The sequence below is a fragment of the Artibeus jamaicensis genome, unplaced genomic scaffold (genome assembly GCF_021234435.1).
Source record: "Artibeus jamaicensis isolate MK-2021 breed Jamaican fruit bat unplaced genomic scaffold, CSHL_Jam_final scaffold_474, whole genome shotgun sequence".
Taxonomy (NCBI): Eukaryota; Metazoa; Chordata; class Mammalia; order Chiroptera; family Phyllostomidae; genus Artibeus; species Artibeus jamaicensis.
In genome coordinates, this window is record NW_026522046.1 from 37,213,236 (window position 1) to 37,235,937 (window position 22,702).

At 41.8% G+C, this 22,702-nt stretch overlaps 1 protein-coding gene across 6 annotated transcripts in view; it reads right to left on the bottom strand.

Moving 5' to 3' along the window:
- APP (amyloid beta precursor protein) overlaps nucleotides 1–22,702 on the bottom strand; it is a 236,498-nt gene that overhangs the window by 92,268 nt on the left and 121,528 nt on the right. For 4 of the 6 annotated variants that reach the window (XM_053657543.1, XM_053657542.1, XM_037155233.2 and 1 more), the window contains exons 6-7: nucleotides 15,723–15,925; nucleotides 2,159–2,326 (exon numbers count right to left, since the gene is read on the bottom strand). In XM_053657543.1, coding sequence (XP_053513518.1) covers nucleotides 2,159–2,326; nucleotides 15,723–15,925 — 371 coding nt within the window. The remainder of the gene's footprint in view (nucleotides 1–2,158; nucleotides 2,327–15,722; nucleotides 15,926–22,702) is intronic. The other 2 variants (XM_053657546.1, XM_053657544.1) reach the window with 1 other exon arrangement.

Genomic DNA, 22,702 nt, shown 5'->3' on the forward strand with positions numbered 1-22,702 from the left:
CACACAATTCCACTAACCGAAGGGAAAACAAACACAAAATCATGGGGTTCCAAACAAAAGCTAAGCAAATGTGCTGAGTTTGGGCCCCAGCATGCAACTGAAGTCATCATGTAAACATAGGATACATTTCCACAATCACATCTTAGAATGCTGGTACTTGGGTGTCTCTGATAGGACACCCAAGTAGCCTGTGGAAGGATCTCTTGCTCCCCCATTCTCCCTCCTCAGCCCCCAGCATCATCACCATGCGTCCATTCTCCACGGAAACTCTACTGTTTCATCTGCTCACAGGGTAGCCTTTCGGCTCTGGCTCTTCGTTGAGCCTTTACTCTTCACTTATCTGTCCACCTTCCTAAGTGACTTGTAGCCTCTCACGTTTGCTATCTTGATAAATTATTCCGTAACCCACTTCCACTAAATCCAAGTACTGCCTGCCTTATCCATTACATCTCTGTTGAGAGCAGGTACCTCTTACAAATCTCAGCAAAAAAGTGTGCCACCCAGGGCACCTCCAGACACTGCACCTGACCTTGGACCCAATGCTGGCTCCCAGCCTGGCTTAAACCAAACTGACCAAATGCAGAGGGTGTGTGTAGGGGCTGTTACAGGTTTATTTAAAAAGTGTTTTTGGGGGTGTTTCCAACTTTTGAGGCAAATTCATCACTGCTAATAATTAAAAAAAAACCCCTTTCATATGTAACATGCACCCATATTTTCACACCAAGTAAAAAATTCACCTCAGGGAAAATGCCAGAAAATCTCCCCCAGCAGCTACACCAGTCAGAATCCCTTTAACAAAGGCCCTTTGTTCAAGAGGGTCCAGGCTAGAGAACCCCCATTGTGCTCCATGTTACCTGACCTTATTAACTTCTTTGTTTGAAACTTAAGAAAGGAGTTTTTTTGAGCTAGGAGGCACAGTCATCCAATCAGAGGAAAAGATGCCAGGAAAAGCTGCCCAGGTTTACCCATTCCTACACCTGTTCTCCCACAGGGCAGAAGTGGAGTCATCTCCTACTCCAGAGACCCACAGGAACTTTCCATCTGATTCCACTTGGATGCCGGGCTTCACAATGGAAGGTCTGAATGGTGCAGGTCCTGTTTTTGTGTAGCCTAATCCTATGATCACACCGGAAAACTGTTCATATAATCCCTGAAAGTCCCGGGCAGGAAATGGGGACTCACCCTTCCAAAGACCAAGGAGAAAAGATAGGAGTCTCTCCAACAAAACAATAAACAATTATTGAATTTAATCTTTCATTTATCAAGGTGAGTAAGCATTTCTCGAGTAGTTAAAACTTCTGACTCATGAACACAAAGTAAATAAAATGAAACTGGGAATTTAACCTGAAGGCTATTAGGAACAAAAGTCCTGTATGTCTGGTGCTTTACTTTCTGAGAACTACCTCTGTGGAAGAAGTTTCAACTTGCATGTAAGTCATTATGACTTTATTTATTTATCCCCCAGTCATGGAAAGTTTCAACTTTTTTTTTCCAACTCTCTAAACCTTATTTTATTGAAGGTTTCTAATGCTAAGGCAAGAGTTTTCTTCTACTTCCAAGAGGAGACATGAACACTTTGCAAATGTCCACGTGTGAGTTCTGGGGCCCTAGGGAGACCTCCCCCACCCCAGGATTTGCAGCGCATGTCCCAGTCCCTTGCCACTGCAATAAAAATCCCATGTCACAAAACCCATCCAAAGTACTCATCATAGCAAATATGTCTTACCAATGCAACCGAAGCATCACCAGCCTGGCTTCCAGTGGTAACATTATTTGCACAAGTAGTGCACATGCACAGACCCAAACACACATGTACATGGATAAACACATATGTATACATTTGCAGTACAGCTGAGAAGACAAAACAGCAACTCCAGAATGGCTTAAAGAGAAACACTCAATAGTCCCAGAAATTGCAAGACGTATGCACCACACCAAAGAACACGCCCAGGGCCATGCTTTAGTGGAGAGAGACGGGGATGTGAGCTCATGGGGGAACATACTGGAGGAGATGCTGGCAGTTAGAGCGGCTGACAGAAACGGGGTTAGTGGTAGCACAGACCCGTCCCCAAGAACCAGGAAAACCAGTCTGTTACAGGGAGCAGAGTCAGTGGCGAGAAAGACGAAAGGTGGCCAGGCTTGAGGAAGGTCCACTTACTGACGCTGCCACACACGGCCATGCAGTACTCCTCTGTGTCAAAGTTGTTTCTGTTGCCGCCACATCCGCCGTAAAAGAACGGGGCGCACTTCCCTTCGGTCACATCAAAGTACCAGCGGGAGATCATTGCTCGGCATGGCCCCGTCTCGGCTTGTTCAGAGCACACCTCTAATCAGAGGAGATGTGGGGAACCACATTTAGCATGAAAAGGTACTGGCTCACGGTTCACGTACACGTTTACTTTTGTAACGCATCAGTTCTCCCAGTGGCGACTTGCGCTGGGTTTATAAGGCAGCATCTGCCAAACCTTCAGTGAGGAATTTAATGACCTAGCAGGACCTTCGAATTACCGCTGAAACAAAGCAATGCATTCATACCTGGTTTAATGAGTTTAGCTCTCAGTAGCAATAAGAGGATTCCAGCTAGAGGTGAACAAACATTTTAGCTGTTTTTAGGTTAATATTAAATGTCTCACAGTACCTGCACATCAAAACATTTCTTCACTATGAAAACATAAACTTAAAAAAAATAACTTCAAAATTACTTAAAGGTCATTTGTGTCTGGTTAGGAGACACACAAACAACTTTAAACTCTCGCAAATATCTGGTTTTCTTTAATAAATGAATACCTTGACTTGAAGCATAAAATAATTACACATATTTTGAAGGTGATCCAGAAGTCAAACGACATTACGATATATTGTTTTCCTATACCAAGTGTGAAACATAATGGCACATTCATTTTATATTATATTCATTTTATTTTTCTTCTGTCTTTTTCTAAATGGCTATGAAACCCTTTGTTAGAGCTAATTAATTTGTAGAGCTCCAATCAACAATGAAAAGCATCCAGAACTCTTAATTCCATTTATATGCCAACTATGTAAATACAAAGAACTACATGACAGGCACACATGTCTTGCTGGAATCTCCAGAGTCTTAATTCACCAATTAAAAAAAAAAGCTAAGAGTGACAGTCTTCATTTATGGAATGTTTCATTGGCATTTGTGACAGCCACACTTGTGGCTGCTAAACTCCTGACCTGAAATGGCCCCAAACAGTTTCCTGACTTTGGTGTGTGTGGGCATTGTGGGCAATAGTGATCAATGCCATGGTGTGAGGTCAGAGCTGGTATAGGTGTATGACAATCTAATGTCAAATACATAATGTACTGAGGAGTAGACATATGTGAGCCTGGAAGAACAGGGGTAAAAATGTGTCCCTGTCCCTTTGGAACCTCTCAAAGGGATCGGACTGTCCCGCTGGTTCTGATCTGCTGACACGGAGCAGTGAATCCAGGTGCCCTGTACCAGAGTGAGACCAGCCTGGCAAGAATGGGTATCTCCTTTTTTCCCTCCAATTATCGACACCACCAATCAACCATTAATCTGGTGGTTTCCCATCACTTTCCTTCTGGCTGTGACTAGAACATAAACTTCCCAGGACAGTTCAGCTGATTTCAGGGTGGATTCTGAGTAAAATGAATCACTTTCCATCTCTCACTCATGTTTCTATGTCTGCTCCACTGTAGGGCACACAAGTGTCTGATCTCTCGGACCTCTTCTCTAACTCTTCAACATTTCAGAAAAATTATCCACGCAGTTAAAAAAAAAAAAGAAGCTTTGCTTGGTCTGGGAGAGGTGGAGGGATGAACGTGGGGTCAGCACTGGGGCAGTGTTATGCTAGTACTTTTACGCAAGGTCTTGATAAGTAGAGAAGGCCAATGCCTCTCTGAAGGGAGGAGAAGCAGCGCACACCCGGGCTGAAGAAGTGTGCGTGGTCACTGCCAACTTCCTAGTTGTGATACCGCACTGCAGATGGGAGATTCTGGGGAGACTAGCCAGGGTGTCTTGGTACCAATTCTTTCACTGCAGACGAATCTACAAGCATCTTCCCGCAAATGGAAAAAAAACCCTCACATTAAAAGACATGTAATAGGAAAGTTAGTAGTTCAATTTGCATTAGAATTCTAATCTTGTCTCTTGCCTGAATCTCTTGTCATTTTAGCATAAAGGGCTATCAATCTCAGTTTAAGAAACTTCCATTTAAATTACCTTCAAGCAATGGGAAAATACCAGGAAATCTATCCAATCATTTTAACCAAGTAGAAGAGTTTTAAAGCATCAAGTCCTGAAATATACAATCTATAAGCTGCATGAAAAAAAATCCAGGAAAAAAAATTTCAAGAGAGTTAAGTGCTTACATTTATGTTATTTTTTTGAATAGAAAAATTTCTTCCTAATCTACAAAAATCACTAAAAAATTCAGTGAAAAAATGTGTCTCATTTTGATTACTGTAACCACTCAGTGGAAAATGATTTATAACATCACCCACTAAATGCACAGCAGGTCAAGTTAGACCTTTTAATCTCTTCATCCTCTTCTGAAAACCTAAAATAACAAATGAAAACTCACGGTTTGAGATTATTTGCTAAATTTGTTTTTGAATTCCAATTCACTTTTATTTCTATTCAGAGTAAATGTTGTGTATAATAAAGAAGAAAAAAAAATTGCCCAGAATAACAGAAGCAGGGATATTTCTCAGAAAGCATGTTTAAAGTTAGCTGGAAAAAGAGCCCCAGACTTACATGGACACCTAAGCAACAATAATCTTTGTTTACTCATATTTAACTCTTAAACTTTTAAGGGCCCAAATATGATCCTAACAGTAATCTGTGTAAATTCTGCTGGCAGGGAAGGCTTGTCTCTTCTTTCTCACAGCTCCATTCACCCTTCAAGACAAAAGACCATTTAATGAACTGAAACGCTAGGGCACACAAAGCAGGAGGAGCGTGTATGTGCTGAAATAAGGTCCCTATGCATTTTTAGATCTTCGTAAGGTAGGTCCTTGCTGAGATTTGTGCTGTTTAAAACTACGATCCACTTCGTAAAAATCATTATTATACAAACACAACACAGAGCAGAGCTAGAGCTCCCTACGTTACATAAAACGATTATGCAATTCACTGTCCAAAAAATAATGTTTAAGCACAAAAATGAACTCTGAATGGATTTCGAATTGGAGCACTTTTTTTTGTGGACAACCAAAATTAGAATGCTAATTTTACATTAAAAAAATTCACCAGGAAGACAGCTGTGAACGTGGTAAAAATGGAGAAAATCCTCATGCTCAAATATATGATCATAATAAAGTCATTTGAAACAGGAAAGTCAACAGACTAGCAAATAATTAGCTTTAAGTAAAACAATAACTGAAGAATAATTTTAGAATAATGTAAAGCTTATTATTATTTCATTTTTGACAACTGAATCTTAATTATTCTCAGACTATAGGAATGTATGTAAAATAAAAGCTTGTATTACATGAAATGCATGCAAAAAACTTAAATGTATAAATTTTGATAAAGCAACCATTTGAATAATCCAACTAACTAATCAAACTAGAGTTTTTTACAGACCGCTAGGAATTATATATTCTGATATTGTAAAAAAATAAAAAAATTATGAAGTATAGTTTCTCCAAATGCTGTAAGTATACATCATTAAATCTCATACATAGTACAAACATATCTGTGTTCCTTGATTTAAAATGATATATTTTGCAATTTTAAAGTAGAAAGGACAAATGAAAGAAGACAAACATAGTTTGATCTTTAATAAGTCAGCTGTTTGGTGTCAGTAATAAAATAAAATAAAAATGATGAGTATTGAAATCTAAATATGTTTATCTAAATATATCAAATAGATGTTTATATATCTAGCTACTTATTATACCCATTAAAATGAAAATAAAGGCCCTCAATATCATTTATTTCGACTTTAGTTTTTAGCTTGATTAAGTTATTGCTACAATTCGAACAGTGCTATAGGGTGGAAACTTCATGAGCTTAAGTTATTAGAACTGATCTTACAGCTCTTATGTTCTGTTGAAGAATAAGTAGTCAAATTTGGGTTTGAGTCTTATGAATGAGAAATTTAAAAAGTTAACATACTAAAAAACGTTATTTTTTGAGAATTTTTCTTCTTCACAATAGTAGATACATGTACTTTTAATAGAAAAGAGAACTTATAATGTGTTTGCAAATATGATAAAGTAGTCATTAAAAAACACATCCAACAGAAAATTCCTCTATACATGACCAGGGCAATAAATTGTCAGATATTTATTACTTACTAATCAATCATATTTTACTAAAAAGAGGCATGTAAAATCAAGCCAGCAAGCTTCAACTGAAGTCTATGGCACATCTCACGTAAGTCTCAAACATGGGCTGAAATACATAAACAAATGATGGGAACAGCTGTGCTAGTAATGACATTGCAGACTCAGTGCCACTGACGGGTGCCAATTCGTCATGGAAGTCTCTGGAAGGTATGTGCAGCTGACTTGCTTTTTACTGTGTTCTGTTGATTCTCTCAGGCTATCCAGTACATCTGTCACTCCAATTATACCTGACCCGATTCTCCATCCTTCCCTGTTGAGAGGTTATTTATAAAATGCCACCTGAGGACATGTACGTGGAAAGTATTTAGACTAATCAGTCCTCTGGTGTTGGCGAACATTGCCAAAAATCCCTACCATGACTTCCTGACCCTTTTGTTTCCTGTTTGTTGTGGGAATACACTTGTTTTTATCTAAGCTGTGTGGCTAGTCGGAAGCCCAACACAGTATTACAAGAATTACTCAACTTAGAATAAGACAGGAGGTCATGCCCTTTGTTGGAAGTAAGAGAAAGTAACTTTCCTTACTGACTCCAAGGGCTGGGTGTGCTCGGAAACTGGTTGTCTCCAGAAAAAGAAAACACCCTGATTTACATTGTTGGCCAATTTCCATGGTGTCAATACTCCCACCATTGGTATCAGTGGTTGTGGCTCACAAAAGTCTTCAATATTTTAATAATCAGCTTTCACAGGTGAGCAGGAATCAGCTGTACCACACCAATGAGAGGAAACGAGGCACAAGGCACGCTAGTAACAATCATGTACGTAGGGAAATTCTACGAGTTTTCTAACTGGCTTGGTCTTGGCAGTTGAATCTTTACGAAATTGCTTGGTGAGTAGACATATCAGGGTTCTTTCATACTTGGTGACATTTGATAATAGATCAAGAACAACACCATGGAAAAGGAAGGTGTTCCCTCTTGGTTTCTTACTTTCTGCCACAGCCTCCAAAACTTGCCCAGGATGGGGGGGCGTGAAAAGTTACTAAGGACCACTTCTGGAGGAGTGGTCCATGAACCAGCAGGGCCAGTGTCGCTTGGGACTCCAGACCCGCTCCAGACCGACGGGGCTCAGGGTCTGTGTTCAGCAAGTGCCTCAGGGGATGTGCACAGACATTCATGTTTGAGAAGCACCGTGATCAACCACAGCTTTCACATGCAGTTGACATGTCAAAAGTAGACATACAGGGTTTCAATTACTCTTTAAAAAGACCAGAGGGAAAAGATTAGTAAAGGGTTGTATAGGTTTTGGCTTCTTAAAAAAAGTGCACATAAATTTGGAAAAGTGAGGGAATATAACATATATTGGTAGAATTGTAAGATTCAAATATATATGTATGTGTATATGTATATCTACACACACATACACTCCCCCAGAAACTTAACTTTGCCTTGAATATCTGTCTTTAAGCCACACTAAAACAGCTTTAATACTTCTGCCTCAAATCCAATACCAATAGTACCTTAATTTTCTTACTCATATTTAAGTCTATGAAAACTCAGACTTCTCAGAAATCTGAATTTATGTAATATTGTTCTTGTAACATGCCAGACCATTATAGATATTAAAGCTTCAATTTTTATTGGGAAAAATAGCAAAGAAAGTTGACCATTGAGGAAAGATCACTGGGCTTGGAATTTGCCTTTTTTATACCACCTCTCTGTAAAGGAAGAGTTACATGGCCTTTCTGTTGCTGCAAAAACAGCGTGCTTCTGGACATGACAGTCAGGGTAGGAAGAATGGTCCTGTTCTTCCATGTCCTTTTCTGGAGGATGCTGAGAGTGTCCACCTTGCCATGTGAACCAGCCTCCTGTAGTGGTACCCAGTAGAAACGATGCACAGCTTCCAGCCAAGAAGAGCACCGTCTCTGGTCACTACATGGATGCTAACTACCGTTTGCTATTTTATGACAGTGTACTGGGGAAAACGCATTTCTTGGAGAAGAATAACAAACAAAACTGGAAAGGCAGTTTTCTCTGCCTCTCATTCCCTACACAGCAAATATGCATGTGCAGTATTTAACAAATCAACATTGTAAGCTGATTTGTCTCTATAAGCTATAAGACTATATCACATCTTATCAAACAGTTTTAATCTGACTATTTGAGGGCTTACCAACTTTGTTCTCAGCCTATGTTTTATTTATTTTACTTATTCTCAAATTTAAAAAGTGTTCACTGGCTACCTACAAGGCACAAAGCACTGATAAGTGTCACAGCTGACACTGAAGATGGGTGACAGCATTGTGTCCTCTCTGCTCATATATTTAAAGGCAGACAGCAACGTAGATCTCAATGTCACGGCCCAGTGGTTTGCGACCAGAGAGATCTGCTCTTGTCCCCTCCCAGGGAACAGCCAGCAATGGCGAGAGACATTTTTGGTTGTCACAACGGGGGATGCTACCGGCAGCCAGTGGGTAGAGGCCAAGGATCCTGCTCAACAGCCTGCAATGAACAAGACAGTGCCCATTTCAGAGACTTGTCCGGCGCAACATGAATCATGCTGAAGGAGGGAAGCCCTGACACCACGTGGGAAAAACAGCAGAAGGGCCACGTTGCATTTGAAGAATTTTGCGCATTCATGAAACAGGCCACAGTGTAGCCATCATGACACCTCAGAAATCCTGGGGAACACATGATATTAAATTCCAGAACAGATAAAACCGTGAGGGTTGGCCAACAGGTCTGTCTTTGCTTCTGTCACGAAACGTTAGGCACGTTCACGTGACAACAATATGAAATTCCCACCCATGTTCCTTATCACTTCCATTGTCTGTCTCGACAACTGTATTCCCCAAGCTCGTGTATGCATCTAAGGAAATGAAACAGAGAACTGCAGCTGAACGATCTTGCCATTGTGAACTAAACACAGTGCACCTTCAACAATTCTTCTATTTCAAACTCCTTTAGCCACTTTCAGAGTCTCTTAATTTATAAAATCTGGCTGCTGTCTTGAAGGCTGGTAAGTTTTCTTCAACCGCATTTCTCTGTGACATTCGGTCACAGTTTCGCCTTTCCTTGACTTCTCACATTTTTCTAACATAATCACAAAAGGTCAGACATGGAAGCCAAATAGAAATTTTCAGGAGGGCAACATGGTTTGAGGTGAACAGAAATAGGTTGTAACTGTGAGAGTCGGGTTATCTCTTTTTCTTAAACTTATTTATGTTCTTGGTGATGAAGAACTCCAGAACATACTTTTCCGTAAGAAAACTAAAGATTTCCATGAAGATTCACAACTCTGCCACTCTGACCAAGGAATCGGAGCCTCTATTCGCCGGTCAGACACGGATTAGTAATAAGACGTGTCTCTGAAAATGACATGCATGTTCCAGTGAACTGTTCTCTCATTGGCTGGATTTCTTTCATTCTATTTGATTTCTTTCTTCACTGCTAACTCCGCACTGTGCAGATACACACAATTCTTGTGTCTGAGGCATTTGTATTTTTTTTCTGCGGGAAGACAAGCGACTAGTTTTTTTTTTTCTTAATGCAGTTTCTGGCTTTTAATTGAATTGGACTGAAAATGTTTCTTTTTATTTTTAATAAATGTAGATGTTATTGTATTAAGATGCCTTTAGCTAGTCATTTCCATTATTCTAACACTAAAGCGCCCTGACACAATGCAGTAACAGAGGGTGGAAAGTAAGCACTCCTAGCCACATACTATTGGTCAACAGGGTACCTTATAAGCATCATACCCATTACAGACAGGTAACATCAGAAATGCGAGAATCAGGCTAAGTTTTGTTTCCTCTACCCTTGAGATCAATGCCAGCTGCTGATTTATGATTACTAGGAGTCGTTCTACTTAGTGCCCCTATAACTGGCAAGTCCCTGTTCTCTGTTAAAAATCATCAAAATGCTACCTACTCGGAAATGCCTTAGTTGGAACTTCTGTCTCTAGGCTGAGCACTCTCCATCCACCTTGCTGCCAAACTTCCTTCCCAGACAGGTCGGGCAGACTTGTTTCTCCCTGGGAGTGAGTGTGCAGCCGGGGCTAGAAGCCACCTGAGTGAGTCACCTACTTCATTATCCTGTGCCCCCAGCAGCACGGCAATACCCAGGAGGGCCGGAAGATGCTGGCGGGAGGAACAGCAGTAAATCACATGGTACTTCTCCCAGATTCATGTTTGCTAGAGGCAGGAGAGCAGTAATTTAATTCTGTGGAGTTCAGTCACCTAGCCCAAGGCAACAGACATTTATATCAAACTTCTGAGTGCCGTCATCATATGAGATGCTTAAAGGGCCACCTACACCAGTGTCTGTCTGTTTAATAAATGAACTTTCTCAAGAGGTTTGAATACCTGTAAGAAATGAAACACTACCTGGAAATGCGGTGGCATTTCATACATTCTTGGTTTACTTTTCAGAAGGACATGAAATTTAACTGTAGCTACTTTAATATGCAATACATATTCACAAAATTTTAATTCACAGACCAATTTTAAACTGTTTTTTTATTCTTAACATAGGTCTATAAATATCAGCTCTTATACTAATAAAATGGAGGTCACCTTTATGCCTTTTATAATTAAAAGGACAATCTGTTGGCTTACTGTTGGCATTTCCAACTCCTGGCGAACATCACTTCTTTGGAGGATCAGAATGATGCTTGTAACCACGACAACCCCTGCACCTTGCTCACTGAGTACTTACTACTTACCTGTAAGTGTGCTAAGTGTTTCCCGTGGACCATTTCACTCAAACCTCACAAAATGACTAAAATGAGGTAACATTAAACCCCATTTTACAGAGGGGTGCAATGAGGCCTAAAGGTTGCATAATTGATATATTTTTACAGTCAGTAGGTTGTAGAGCTAGGATTTGACTCTGGGCAGCCTGTTCTTATAAAACAAACGGAAACACCATGTGCCAGGCCTACGGTGAGTAACTAACACGGATCATCCACAGAGATTCTCACAACAAACGTGCAATATCACACCAGCATCTACACCACACACGTGAAGGGGACTTACCAAGGTTACGACACTGGCCCAAGGCCAAGCAATTATTAAAAGTCCTCTCTCAAATTCCACAGTAGTCTGCCTCTAACCATAATAAAACCACCTTAACAAAGTTAGCTTGGTATGGTAGTATCTGAAATATAAAGAACTTCATAATATTTTTCTAATGATCAGAATCAGAGGGTTTTTTTTTCCATAAAGGTCCAGATAGTTAACCTTTCTAGCTTAGTGTATCGTGTCTATTCCACTCGCCCCTGTAGCATGGAAACAGGTCACATGGAAACCAGTGGGGTCGGCTGTGTTAAAGCACACGCGGCCCAAGGCCACAGTTTGCCACCCCTGGTCATTATGCTCCCTGTGAAATAACAGGAACATGAGTATGTGCCCACTGCAAAGGGATGCACTTGTATAAGGGAACGCAGATTAAACTGAATAGCGAGTATTTATAAATAAAAAGGTGAAGTTTTGACATTGGTCTGACAGAAACGCCTGGCTCATCTGGGTCTAAATCCTCACCACTTACCAGCTTGGACACCATGTGCCATTAAAAAAAATGTCTCTTGGCCTTAGTTGCCTTGGCTTTAAACGGGGAAGTAATGTTTCCGACACACAGCAGAGTTGCAGGGATTAAAAGATAGAACCATCTCCTTAAAGGGAGGGGGGAGTGGTGATTCTGAAAGCACGAGAGTGCCAGCCCAATGTGCCACGACCCAGTAAAAAGTGCCCAGCCATCCGAGAGGGCATACGGATATTTGCTGAATAAAAAAACATAAGGGAAAAAGCGGAGTTGGGCTGCATGGACCCAACAGGCTAGATTAAATCAAGGATTATGTCATTCATTACAATACACATGTTTAACCAGAGTTTAGAGCTCATGGTTGAGTCAGAAATCACCCTGTGTTTTAGGTATATGAATGTAATCCGTTCTCAAAACACACAAAAATTAGGTGCAAGTGTCTAAATACACGATTGTTTTATTCAAATTGATACTGGCTTGTTCCATTAGATCAATATCCCAGTTATTTTTTTAACAACCAACGACAATGAACCCTGAAGCCAGGGGATACTGCAGGGAGCTCACGTTCAAGTAATGCCTTTCTCTTCTGGAATCAGTTAACACGGTTAGAACCCACACCTTCCAGTTTAATGTCACTGATTCTAATACAAAATGGCGGGAAATTTATGACCCTGCCAAAGTATCTTATATTTCCCTTCCCTCTGCCCATTGCTTTCAAATTTTAACTGGTTACAAAAGTATTGAGGTTTTTTTTTTTAAATGAGGCACGTTAAGGGCTCAGATTAGTAGCAATATGTTGGTAATGAAGAAACAATTTTCTTATTAACTATGGGTGTAAATCACATTTTCTCTCAGGCATTGAAACATTAACGCTGAAAACTAGATTATGAGCCAGTTCTGATTTTATTTTAGGCACCGGAGCAGGCCACGTGTAATTAGAGTTTTATAAAGTGAGCTACTGGCCTTGCTCTTTGTCAGGGAAGCCCCGTAACTCCCCTTCCATGCCAGCGAAGGAAGGAAAACGGGGCTTTGTGGCCTCAGCAGTGTTACCACGCAAAACTTGTCCTTCCCTGGGCTTAGCTGAGACTACGGAACACTCTCTGACACGGACACGGTGCACCGCCAGACGGTTCTCCTCTGAGGCCTCCTTTCCGAGAAAGACATGCCCCGGTTACAGGCTTTGTCCGTCTCAGGGGACTCAGCTGCGGGTGGATGAATTCCCACCGAAGGCTCCCCCATTCCTGCTCTTCCCAACTGGTGCCTCTCAATTGCAAGTCATACGCTCTTAGAAGGTTGCTTTTACCCGCTTCTTGCCACCAACATTATTAACTCATCTTTTAAGGCTAGTTTCTTTTTGTACCTCTACCCTGGATATTTTTTTTACAATAAATAAGTTCTCTTTTCATTGCCTTTGTCTCTCTACTAGAAACATATGTCCCTCAATTTCCATCTTAATAACTAATAGTGCTTCATTTAAAGAAAAACTGAAGCAAACATAACAAGACCATCATCACGAGAGAATTCTACCTTGGTCCGGAATATGGACTTAAGTCTGTGTGGTGTACTCTGCACTGGATGGGCTATGCCGATTTCTGTTCACCTCCCACCCCCAGCAGTAACATCAAATCAAAATCTCTTCGCTGTTTCTCCCAGAAACACAGTAGGCCCCGAACTGATCACCCCCTCAATTAATGGCTATACTTGCCATCTACCTTCTGATGGCACCATTTTGGCGCTGCCATTCCTACCGACACTAAAGTACAAAACCCACTGGGAGACACGCCATCTGCCTTTCCGATTCTACTTCAAATGCCATGTCCTCCATAGCCCCTTCTCCCATCCATCGCTTATGCTTTGAAGTAGGTCCTGGGTCCATACTTCATACAATGCAGATGCCCTTGTCTTTCTTTGACTTATATCTTCTACTAGATTTTAACATCTACGAGGGCCAGCTATCCAATGTGTCCTCCTCACCTTCTGATCCCCAGAGCCTGGCCAATGGCTTAAACCAAACAGGGGCTCCAAAAGCTGGTGACAAAGCAGTGGATGTTAAATTATTATGTAAGTACTATCTCTTATCTGGATGGAGATCACAAGAACTTCAATTCTACTGCAGATTACTAGCTGTTGTAATCTGTAGTCACATGCCTTTTAGGTTTCCAAAAGAAAAGCCCTGAAAATTTGCTTTTCCTACTAGGAAAATGGAAGCTGAGAAGTCCATTTGGCCAGCTCTGCCACAGACAGTTCTACCGGGCATGTGAAAAAGACCTTGGGAAAGGATTCATGGGTATTTAAAGACAGTGGCTCAAAGGGACATTTACTTACACGTGTATCTACTCACATAAGCACTAATGCGGCCATCAACTGGGAATGATAAACAGTCCATCTCGGACTGTCCCTTCCTTTTTTAAAAGAATACGCAACGCTTATGTTTTAAGCTGACTCTGAGTGTTCATCACAGAACCGTGTCAGTTGCTAGAAGCTATGAGTTAAAGAAATGCAGAATCTCAAAAACACTCTGTTAAGTAAAAGAAGCCAAACACCAAAAGACCACGCATAATCCTGCTTATGCTAAATGTCTAGAAAAGGCAAATCTGTAGAGACATAAAATAGACAGTTGCTGCTTCGGGCTGGTGGTGAGAACAAGGATTAACTATGAATACATGCGAGGGATCTGACTAAAGGTGATGAAGATGTTCCAAGACCGGATTATGGTGATGGCTGCACAACTGGTAAATTTATTAAAGCCACTGAGTGATACGCTTATACACTTAAAATAAGTGAATTTCATATGAAAATTATGCCTCAATAAAGTCATAAAATACAATAAAGAGAAGAGACTACGGTGATCATTAGGAATCCCTCTGAGGCTGAGAAAAGTATCCCATTTTAAGCTCCAAAATATAACAACAGAGTCAAAATAAATTTATCTTAATAAAAAGGTGAGAGGAAGACTTACACTGTTGTAACATTTGTGGGTAGATATAAATATCTGTAGTACACTGAACCTCCATGACTCCCTCTATATTCATTTGATATAATTATAGGACTTTTATACTATCTGGAAAACATATTAACCACCTTTAAGAAACTCAACCCAAGAGTTCACTAGTTAGTACAATAATATTTCATTGTTTATTAAAAACTCAATACTTGCCTGTATTTCATTGAGACAAAAAGGAAGTCTTTTAGTTCATTCAGCTTACAACATTCCCAGTAGGAATATTCATTAAACAGAAAAACAAACTCATCCTCTCCAAGAAGGCACTGTCACTTCCCAATAAAATGAAGACACCACAAATCAACCAAATGAAATTTCACAGCAATAAAACTCAGTGTTGTGTCTATCCACACAAAATAATGTGATACTCACCACATATCCCGTTTTGTCTTTAATGAAATCTGATTGCAACTACTCACGCAACTAAGATTGATTGAAAACGCTCTAGAAGCTGGGCACTCACTCTTCTGCCTGTTACCAGGTAAAATCCAGTCCTTGCCCTCAAGGAACTTGGAGCCTAGGTGGTGAAAGGGGTGACAGACCACTGAGGGTACCCACACCTCCTGCCAGGGGGACACCAAGGCAGTCAGCTAGCTAACAGACTCTGTCACAGGACACAACGATGGGTTAAATGGCATTGCTGAAGAGCAAGCCGGGATCTGCCAAGCAGCACACGCAAGGCACAGGACAGGCTGCTTTATCAGGACTTCGCATTCTTTGCAATGAACAGGTGGGTTGCTCCCCGTTAACCAAAAAGAGTTCAACAAGCAGAAGACTTGTTTTGAATTTTAGTTTTGGATAGGAAGACAGTGGTAACAGACTGGATGGAACTTTCAGACTTTGCTACGATGTCTTCCTTTTCCCTGAGAAAGGAAATCCCAGTGAACAGTGCATTACCTCGGACCACCTCTTCCACGGACTCCGTGGTGGTGGTTGTGGTCGTGGCGATGCTGGTGGTTCTCTCCGTGGTCTCTTCATAGGGCTCCTCGGCATCTTCCTCTGCCTCATCGCCATCCTCGTCATCCTCGTCATCCTCAGCGTCTTCTTCCTCCACCTCAGCCACTTCCTCCTCCTCCGTTACTTCCACGACTTTGTCTTCACTGGAGCGGGAAAGAGAAGTAACAGTAACAGTTATTTAAACAAATGTCAGCAAAAAAAAATCAACGACAGGAATTTTGGAAATTCGAGAACACACACGAGGCTCTGCCAGGTGACTAGGTTGGAGAGAACACCGTCCTTAGATGGCGTGATCTCGGGTTCGATTTCCGCTCAGGGCACATACAAGAATCAACCAATGAACACATAAGTAAGTGGAACAACAAATCAATGTTTCTCTCTCTCCTGCCCTTTCTCTCTCTAAAAAGCAATTTAAAAAATCCTTTAAAAAACCCTTATGAAGCCAACACGTCAAAGTATGATCCCAGCAGAGTAGGTCTGTAACTTTTTAACCTTGTCCACTCCTACGGTTAGTTTATGCAGCTGCAGAACGAGGAGCCTATGATTGCAACTCTTTGACATTCTGAAAAAGGCAAAATATGGAGACCATCAATTGCCCAGGGCACAGAGTGAGAAAGGAGGGATAAGGAAGCAGAGCTCAGGGCTTTGGGGGGCAGTTTCTCTTTTATAGAATCTCTGTAAACGACTCTAACAGGGGACCCACAACATCGGGTATTGGTCAAAACTGACAGAACACGGAAAGTGGACTCTAACGTAAACTGTGAGCTTTAGTTAATAAGAACGTGTCAATACTAGACCAAGTGCACCACAGAATGCAGAATGTGAATGGTGGAAATGAGGGGCGGGGGCCAGTGAAGAGGGAGTAGAGGGGAACTCTGCTCAATTTGTCTATAAACCTAAAAAAGTTTGGGTTCTGTTAAAAAAAGTTTATTAAATGCGAGGGAGGGAGTAGCGAATGGAGTTGTGTTACAGGAATGATTTCTCATAATATGTATGAAAATGCCACAGAGCATCTGCATGCCAGTGTAGACAGGAACCAATGCAAACATGGCTACTGAAAGTTTAAACTGGAAACGATGCGGAAAGGAGAAACTGGCTTAAATGAATCTATAATACCCAGGGCCTGCTGAAAGTGTAACTGTGCTCCTTAGTGGTATGAATTATATAAGCTCCCAGGTATTTTTAGTGGCTTGTACATTTCTCTGAGTCTCAGAATCAACCTGGAAAGCTTATTAAAACACAGACCCAGAGCACTGGGCCCAGAGTTTCTGATTCAGGGCCTGAGAATCTGCATTTCCAATGAGTTCCCAGGTGATGCTCATGCTGGTGGCCAGGGAGCAATACTGAGAACCACTGAAATATGCAACTCTGGGGATAACGCTGAGTCAGTCACAGTATAATTGGGAAGGGGACCAGAAATAATATTTATGGCATTAAATATATGTTTATAGTGATACACTGTGGTGAGTCATAAATCAGCAACTTTGGCGGCCAAAGGTGGGCATGTCTGTAACCAAAGGACAAAGTCTGAGGACGGTGTCCTTGTGGCGATCACGTCCCTGCCGGTGCAGACACGGTCAAGAGCACGTGAAAGACGGTAAATTAGATAGGAATGTAAATGGTAAACAGCGGCAATCTATCACATCCCATGTGGCCAGAGAGGAGCAATAGATGGTTCCTCTTCCATCAGATGAGGAGACCAGGACAGGAAAGAGACGTAGAGATGGTGGAGGACTTCAGTGCAGTGGGCTGCGGTCTGACATTTAAACGTCCCCAGAAAAAAGAGACAGCAGAGGAGAAAGATACCCCATCGCTGACGGAGGAGAGGCATTTTGATGAAGAAGGGAGAGGAGCTGGGAGGGTTTGTGTTGGACACAACCGGGAGCCTGGAATACTGGTGTGAGCTCGGCATGGTACAGAAACCAGATTTCAAATGAATTGGGGAAAAAGAACAGGTTTCCATGCTCTGGGAAGACAGATAAGAAGATGGAGAAAGTCTTTCAAAAAGTGAAAGTCTTGCCCTGACTGGTGGTGGCTCAGTGGATTGAGTGCTGGCCTGCAAACCAAAGGGTCACTGGTTCAATTCCCAGTCAAGGCACATGCCTGGGTTGGGGGCCAGCTCCCCTCAGGGAAGCACACAAGGGGCAACCACACACTGATGATGTTTCTCTCCCCCTCTTTCTCCCCCCTTCCCCTCTCTCTAAAAATAAACAAATTAAAACAAAACGAAACAAAAAAACCTCTGAAAGTCTGACAAAACACCCTCAACCAATTTTACTAAGGGTGAAAAAGAAAAAATATGTGCAGGATTATATAGCACAGAATGGAATTTCCTTACTAACCCAGATTTAAGGAACTTTTATACATGAAAGGTCAATAAAATATGTATGACCCCTGTGTGATGCCGTTCTAATTCTGGTTAAATACGATGCAAAGGATAATAAACCAACACACGCAAAGAAGGCGAAAGCATGTGTCTAAAAAAGATAAGGAGAAACTTATTAAACCAAGTAACATTAAAAATAATTAACTATTAGTATATTAATAAACAAAGTGTCAATACAGAAGACCTTGATCGATTATTTTAGCATCTCCGACACCATGGAAGCCTGTTCTCTCTCCCTAGTACGTTTGAATTCCGACTACCACAAGACATAGATAAGACAAAGAGGAGAATAAAACACTAGCATCGATCACCAGATGGTAGAAACCTTCATTCTCCTCAGAGAGAGACGGGGTGCAAGTCACCGATTTCTTGCCCCCCTGCACAAAAAGCCTCCTACCACTGGAAGCAACATCTCAATAGAATCCTGAACTTAGCAGTTTCGGAGATGCCCCCAATTTCACCCAGTGTACTTCTGTCTCACTTGTGTCCTGTAAAATCTCAATGTCATACTATTTGTGCATACAGATAACCCACACATGGCATCAGTTTGAGTGGGAGCTCTCTTTTGTATCAATGAAATCCTAAGCACCAGAGCTAGTTAGTTCTCCAAATTAAGTGAAAGTTTGGATAAAACCAGCGAGAAAAAGAAAATGAAACAAGTACTCTTCCTAAACCACAAAGTGTGCACACAGTCTTGAAGCATGAATGTAGTGACGGGCAAGGCTGGGACCCCAGGTTGAGACACCAACGTGCTTCCAAATGGGAAGGGGAGAATATGACCCCGGGTCCCCCCGGGGAACCTCCTTCAACCTTCTTGTTATGACCTGAATGTTGCACTTGAAGTTCTTAACAGAAAACATGCTTGCTAGAACAGCTGTGTTAACGTGATGGGCAGTCCGGTATATGTGCGGCCACGAACGAGATTGAAGGAGTTTATGCCCATCTCCATCACTACATCTGCCTGAGCCATTCACTGGAATGATAACAAGGAACAGAGACACAGGATAGTCCCACTGGCAGAGGAATTAAAGCACTAAGCCTCAGAGAACTCAGGTCCAGTTCTTATCGCCATCACTTTGATTTCTGGCATTAAATTCTGATGTCCATGAATCCAGTTATCTGTTCAAACACTATGAAAACTGTAGCATAAAGTCACGTTTTAACGCCAAACGTGGCGGCATTGCAACTGCCCATCGGCATTTTCATGAACAGCAGGGTAGATAGAAAGGGGAAGAATTACTTTTGCTACCTTCTCTTCAATTGCTGGAAAGCTTTGTTCTGTGATGGGACTACGGTTGATTCGTTTTGGAAAAGCTGGTCATGGCGCAAGAAAACGTAAACAAGAGACCCGTGTATGGAAATGCCAGACTGCATGTCAGAAAGCAATTTCTTTATAAACAACCAAACAACTCACAGTAAAATAATCCCTTGGCAATACAGGAGCACAGACCTATTACATTTCCACACGTTGACATCTGTCCCTTTGTAGTAGATGGCCTTTTCCACCTTTCAAATTCCAATCATGAGAAACACTTCCAACGAACGAGGGAAACATTTCTAAAGGAGGAGAGAGGTCAGAAAATGCTGACCATCTCAGAAGTATTTGAGTTTCATCAGCAGGCGAAAGGGTCAAAGGGACACTACTATGAGGAAATACATCACTGATAATAAAAGTCTGTGTCGGCAGGTGAGACTTCGGGTGGTGAAAGATCCACCATATCACAAAGGTGACTCTCCTTGTGTTTCTAAATAAGGTCTGACCTGGCTAGAACTTCCTAGATGTTCCCTTTAAATAGTAAAAGATTTTTGTCATGTACCAGTTTTCATTGCTTTTTGTTTAAGTCACACAACACAATTCACTGTTTGCATTCCCTAAAAAGGCTGTCTCCTTTCAAAGCCTCTGGTAAGACTGATGTTTTTTTCTTCCCCTTTGTAGGACAAAGGAGAGGAAATGGCAGAGTGAAAGCTCGGATTCCCGTGGTTTCTGGGAATCGGACAATCAGGAGACCTAACCACCCGCGGTGAGAGGCGGAGTGAAAACACAACAGCCGTCTGGGCCCCCCAAGTGTAAGGACCAACCAAGGGAAACCAGAGGGCAGGTGTCAACGGGAAGATGCTCAGACACCCCTGTGCTGATGGGGAAAAGGGGAAATCACCCAGAGTTGGAAGTAGAGACAAAAGAAAGCACTTAAAAAAAAGGCAAATAGACAGTTCTCACCCTCTCTACCCCAATTCTAACAGTTGCCAGTTTAACCGCGATGGTACAAGGCCTGGGTAAGTCAGTGTATCCCAGATGAATTATTGTTGTTAAATTAAGAAGACTAGATGTTGCCGGAATATGTGAGAAAATATAAAAGAATCTTATTCTCTAATGTTTCAAGATGGGGAGAGCTAAGCAAAAACCCAACCAACACTAACCAACCAACGGAACAAACACCCCAGTATCTCTCCCCATGAAAGGCCCCTTTGGAAGTCACATGCCCATGGGGACACACCACCTGATTCTATTTGTGTCAACTACGAAAACAGGCATTCCTCCATGCTGACAGCACTCACAGGAGTGTTACACTTTGGCGAGGGGTGGTCTTTACACTCTCGAAACATTGTAAAGAAAGGAAAAATAAAAGGAAGATTGAACAGAAATGGCACGTGACCTGTAGAGCCTAAAACTTTTACTCTCAGGCCATTTACAGAAAGTGCGCTGACCCCTGGCGCAGAGGGTGGACTATGGGCTGGGGTGAGACTACGCTGTGTCCTGATTGGAAATAGGAGATATAATGAAACCAACTGAAAAGCCTCTAGGATGTTGTCCATCCGAGTGCTCAAATTCTACAGCACAAACAACAGTGATCCCTGCCTCTGGCCTCCTTCAGAGCCGGCAGGAGACCAGGGCTCCAGCAGCTTGGCTGATGGGGAGAAAGACAAACTCTGATGCCAGAGGGTCTGGATCTGGACCCTGGCTCTGTGACCTTGAGCAAGTTACTTAACCTACCTACGCCTCCTTATCCTCACCGGTGAATGGAAAACTTGTAAGAAGCACCTTCATTCACAGGGCTGTGATGAAGAGCAGGTGGGTGTGTATGTGAAATGCACTTTGAAGAACATGTGACAACAGTGGGCACAAAGGAAGAGACAAAGCAAAGGCCACACACACACACACACACACAGTACCTGAGCAGCACTTGATACATGGAATGTGTTCCAAAAACATGTGTTATATAAATTAATGCTAACATAACCAAATACCGCTGAATCTATGCCTCCAGAACACTCAGAACTGAGAGGCCCCATGACAATTACACACAGAGTTGGATTTTCTTCTTTATTAGAAAACAGAAGAGTCAGATGTTAGGTATTTCTAGGAAAGATCTTAAGAGAACACAAAGTCTCTTCATCTCCACAGCAAAAACAAACAAAACAAATGATGTTACAGTTATTTTCAGAATTCTAGTACCACATGGTACAATGATATTAACAGAACACCACAGAACCCAGTGTTAAATCCATGTGTGGATTGGCAACCAAGGTTCCTGCCAGTTCCAAGAGGAAGACTAATTGTATTCACTTAAAGCTGCTAGGCATGAAAGCAAACCTAAGGAGGATGATAAAACAGGGAGTTTAGCACAAAATCAACTTCTGTTCATACAGACCCATAAACTCTGCCCTGATTGAATTAGTGAACTGAGGAAGCACAGGACACACTAAACCAAGAGACGAGAAGCGTGGCCGCACCCCGGTGTAAACCGGGGGCACCTGGGTACGACATCTGACAATTTCATGTCAGTATATGTTCACAGGAAGAACGTTCCAGCAACAGAGGAAAACACTGACAATATAAGTAACACCTCTAAGACCGGACATGGGGCAGTTTACAGGAAACCCGCCAGAGCTTCCTCAGCCCAGAGGGGGTCAGCCCCTGAGCCTGGTGCTGAACAGGGTCGGGGGTGAGAAAACAAGCCACAGCGGCCACTTCTGGAGCTCAGGGAAAATCGGACTGGGACTCCTGTATCTGCTACTAAAGAAATTATTGTCAATTTTGTGGGTGACAAGATGACATGTGAGCTCTGTAGAAAAACGTCCTTAGATTTTAGAGATACAGACTGAAGTATTTAATGTGATTGCTGTCCGCCCTTTACTCTAAATCATAAAGTTTGTTGAAAGGGAGAAAATGACATTCTGGCAAGACTTAAGAAATATTATGTGTGGAATATAATTATACTAAAAGCTAAATTGCTTTTTTTAAAAGACTATCTCGGAGGCAAGAAAAGCCATATAGAATCAAAAACAGGTTCTTTCCCTGACAGCTTTATGAAGCAAGCACCTAAAGTGATAAAAAAGTTTTGGAGTCACTGAAAAATCTTGCTTCATCAGATGCTATGCCAGAAAACTTTAAATGAGCCAATTCCTCACATCTGAAGATTTGGCTGCTGCGAAAGACAGGTGATCTGCACACATTTTGTGTGGACAGTTGGAAATACATGATTTTTAGCCATTTAACATACTTGAGGGTGTACTGGGTTCCAGAAGGTCCTGT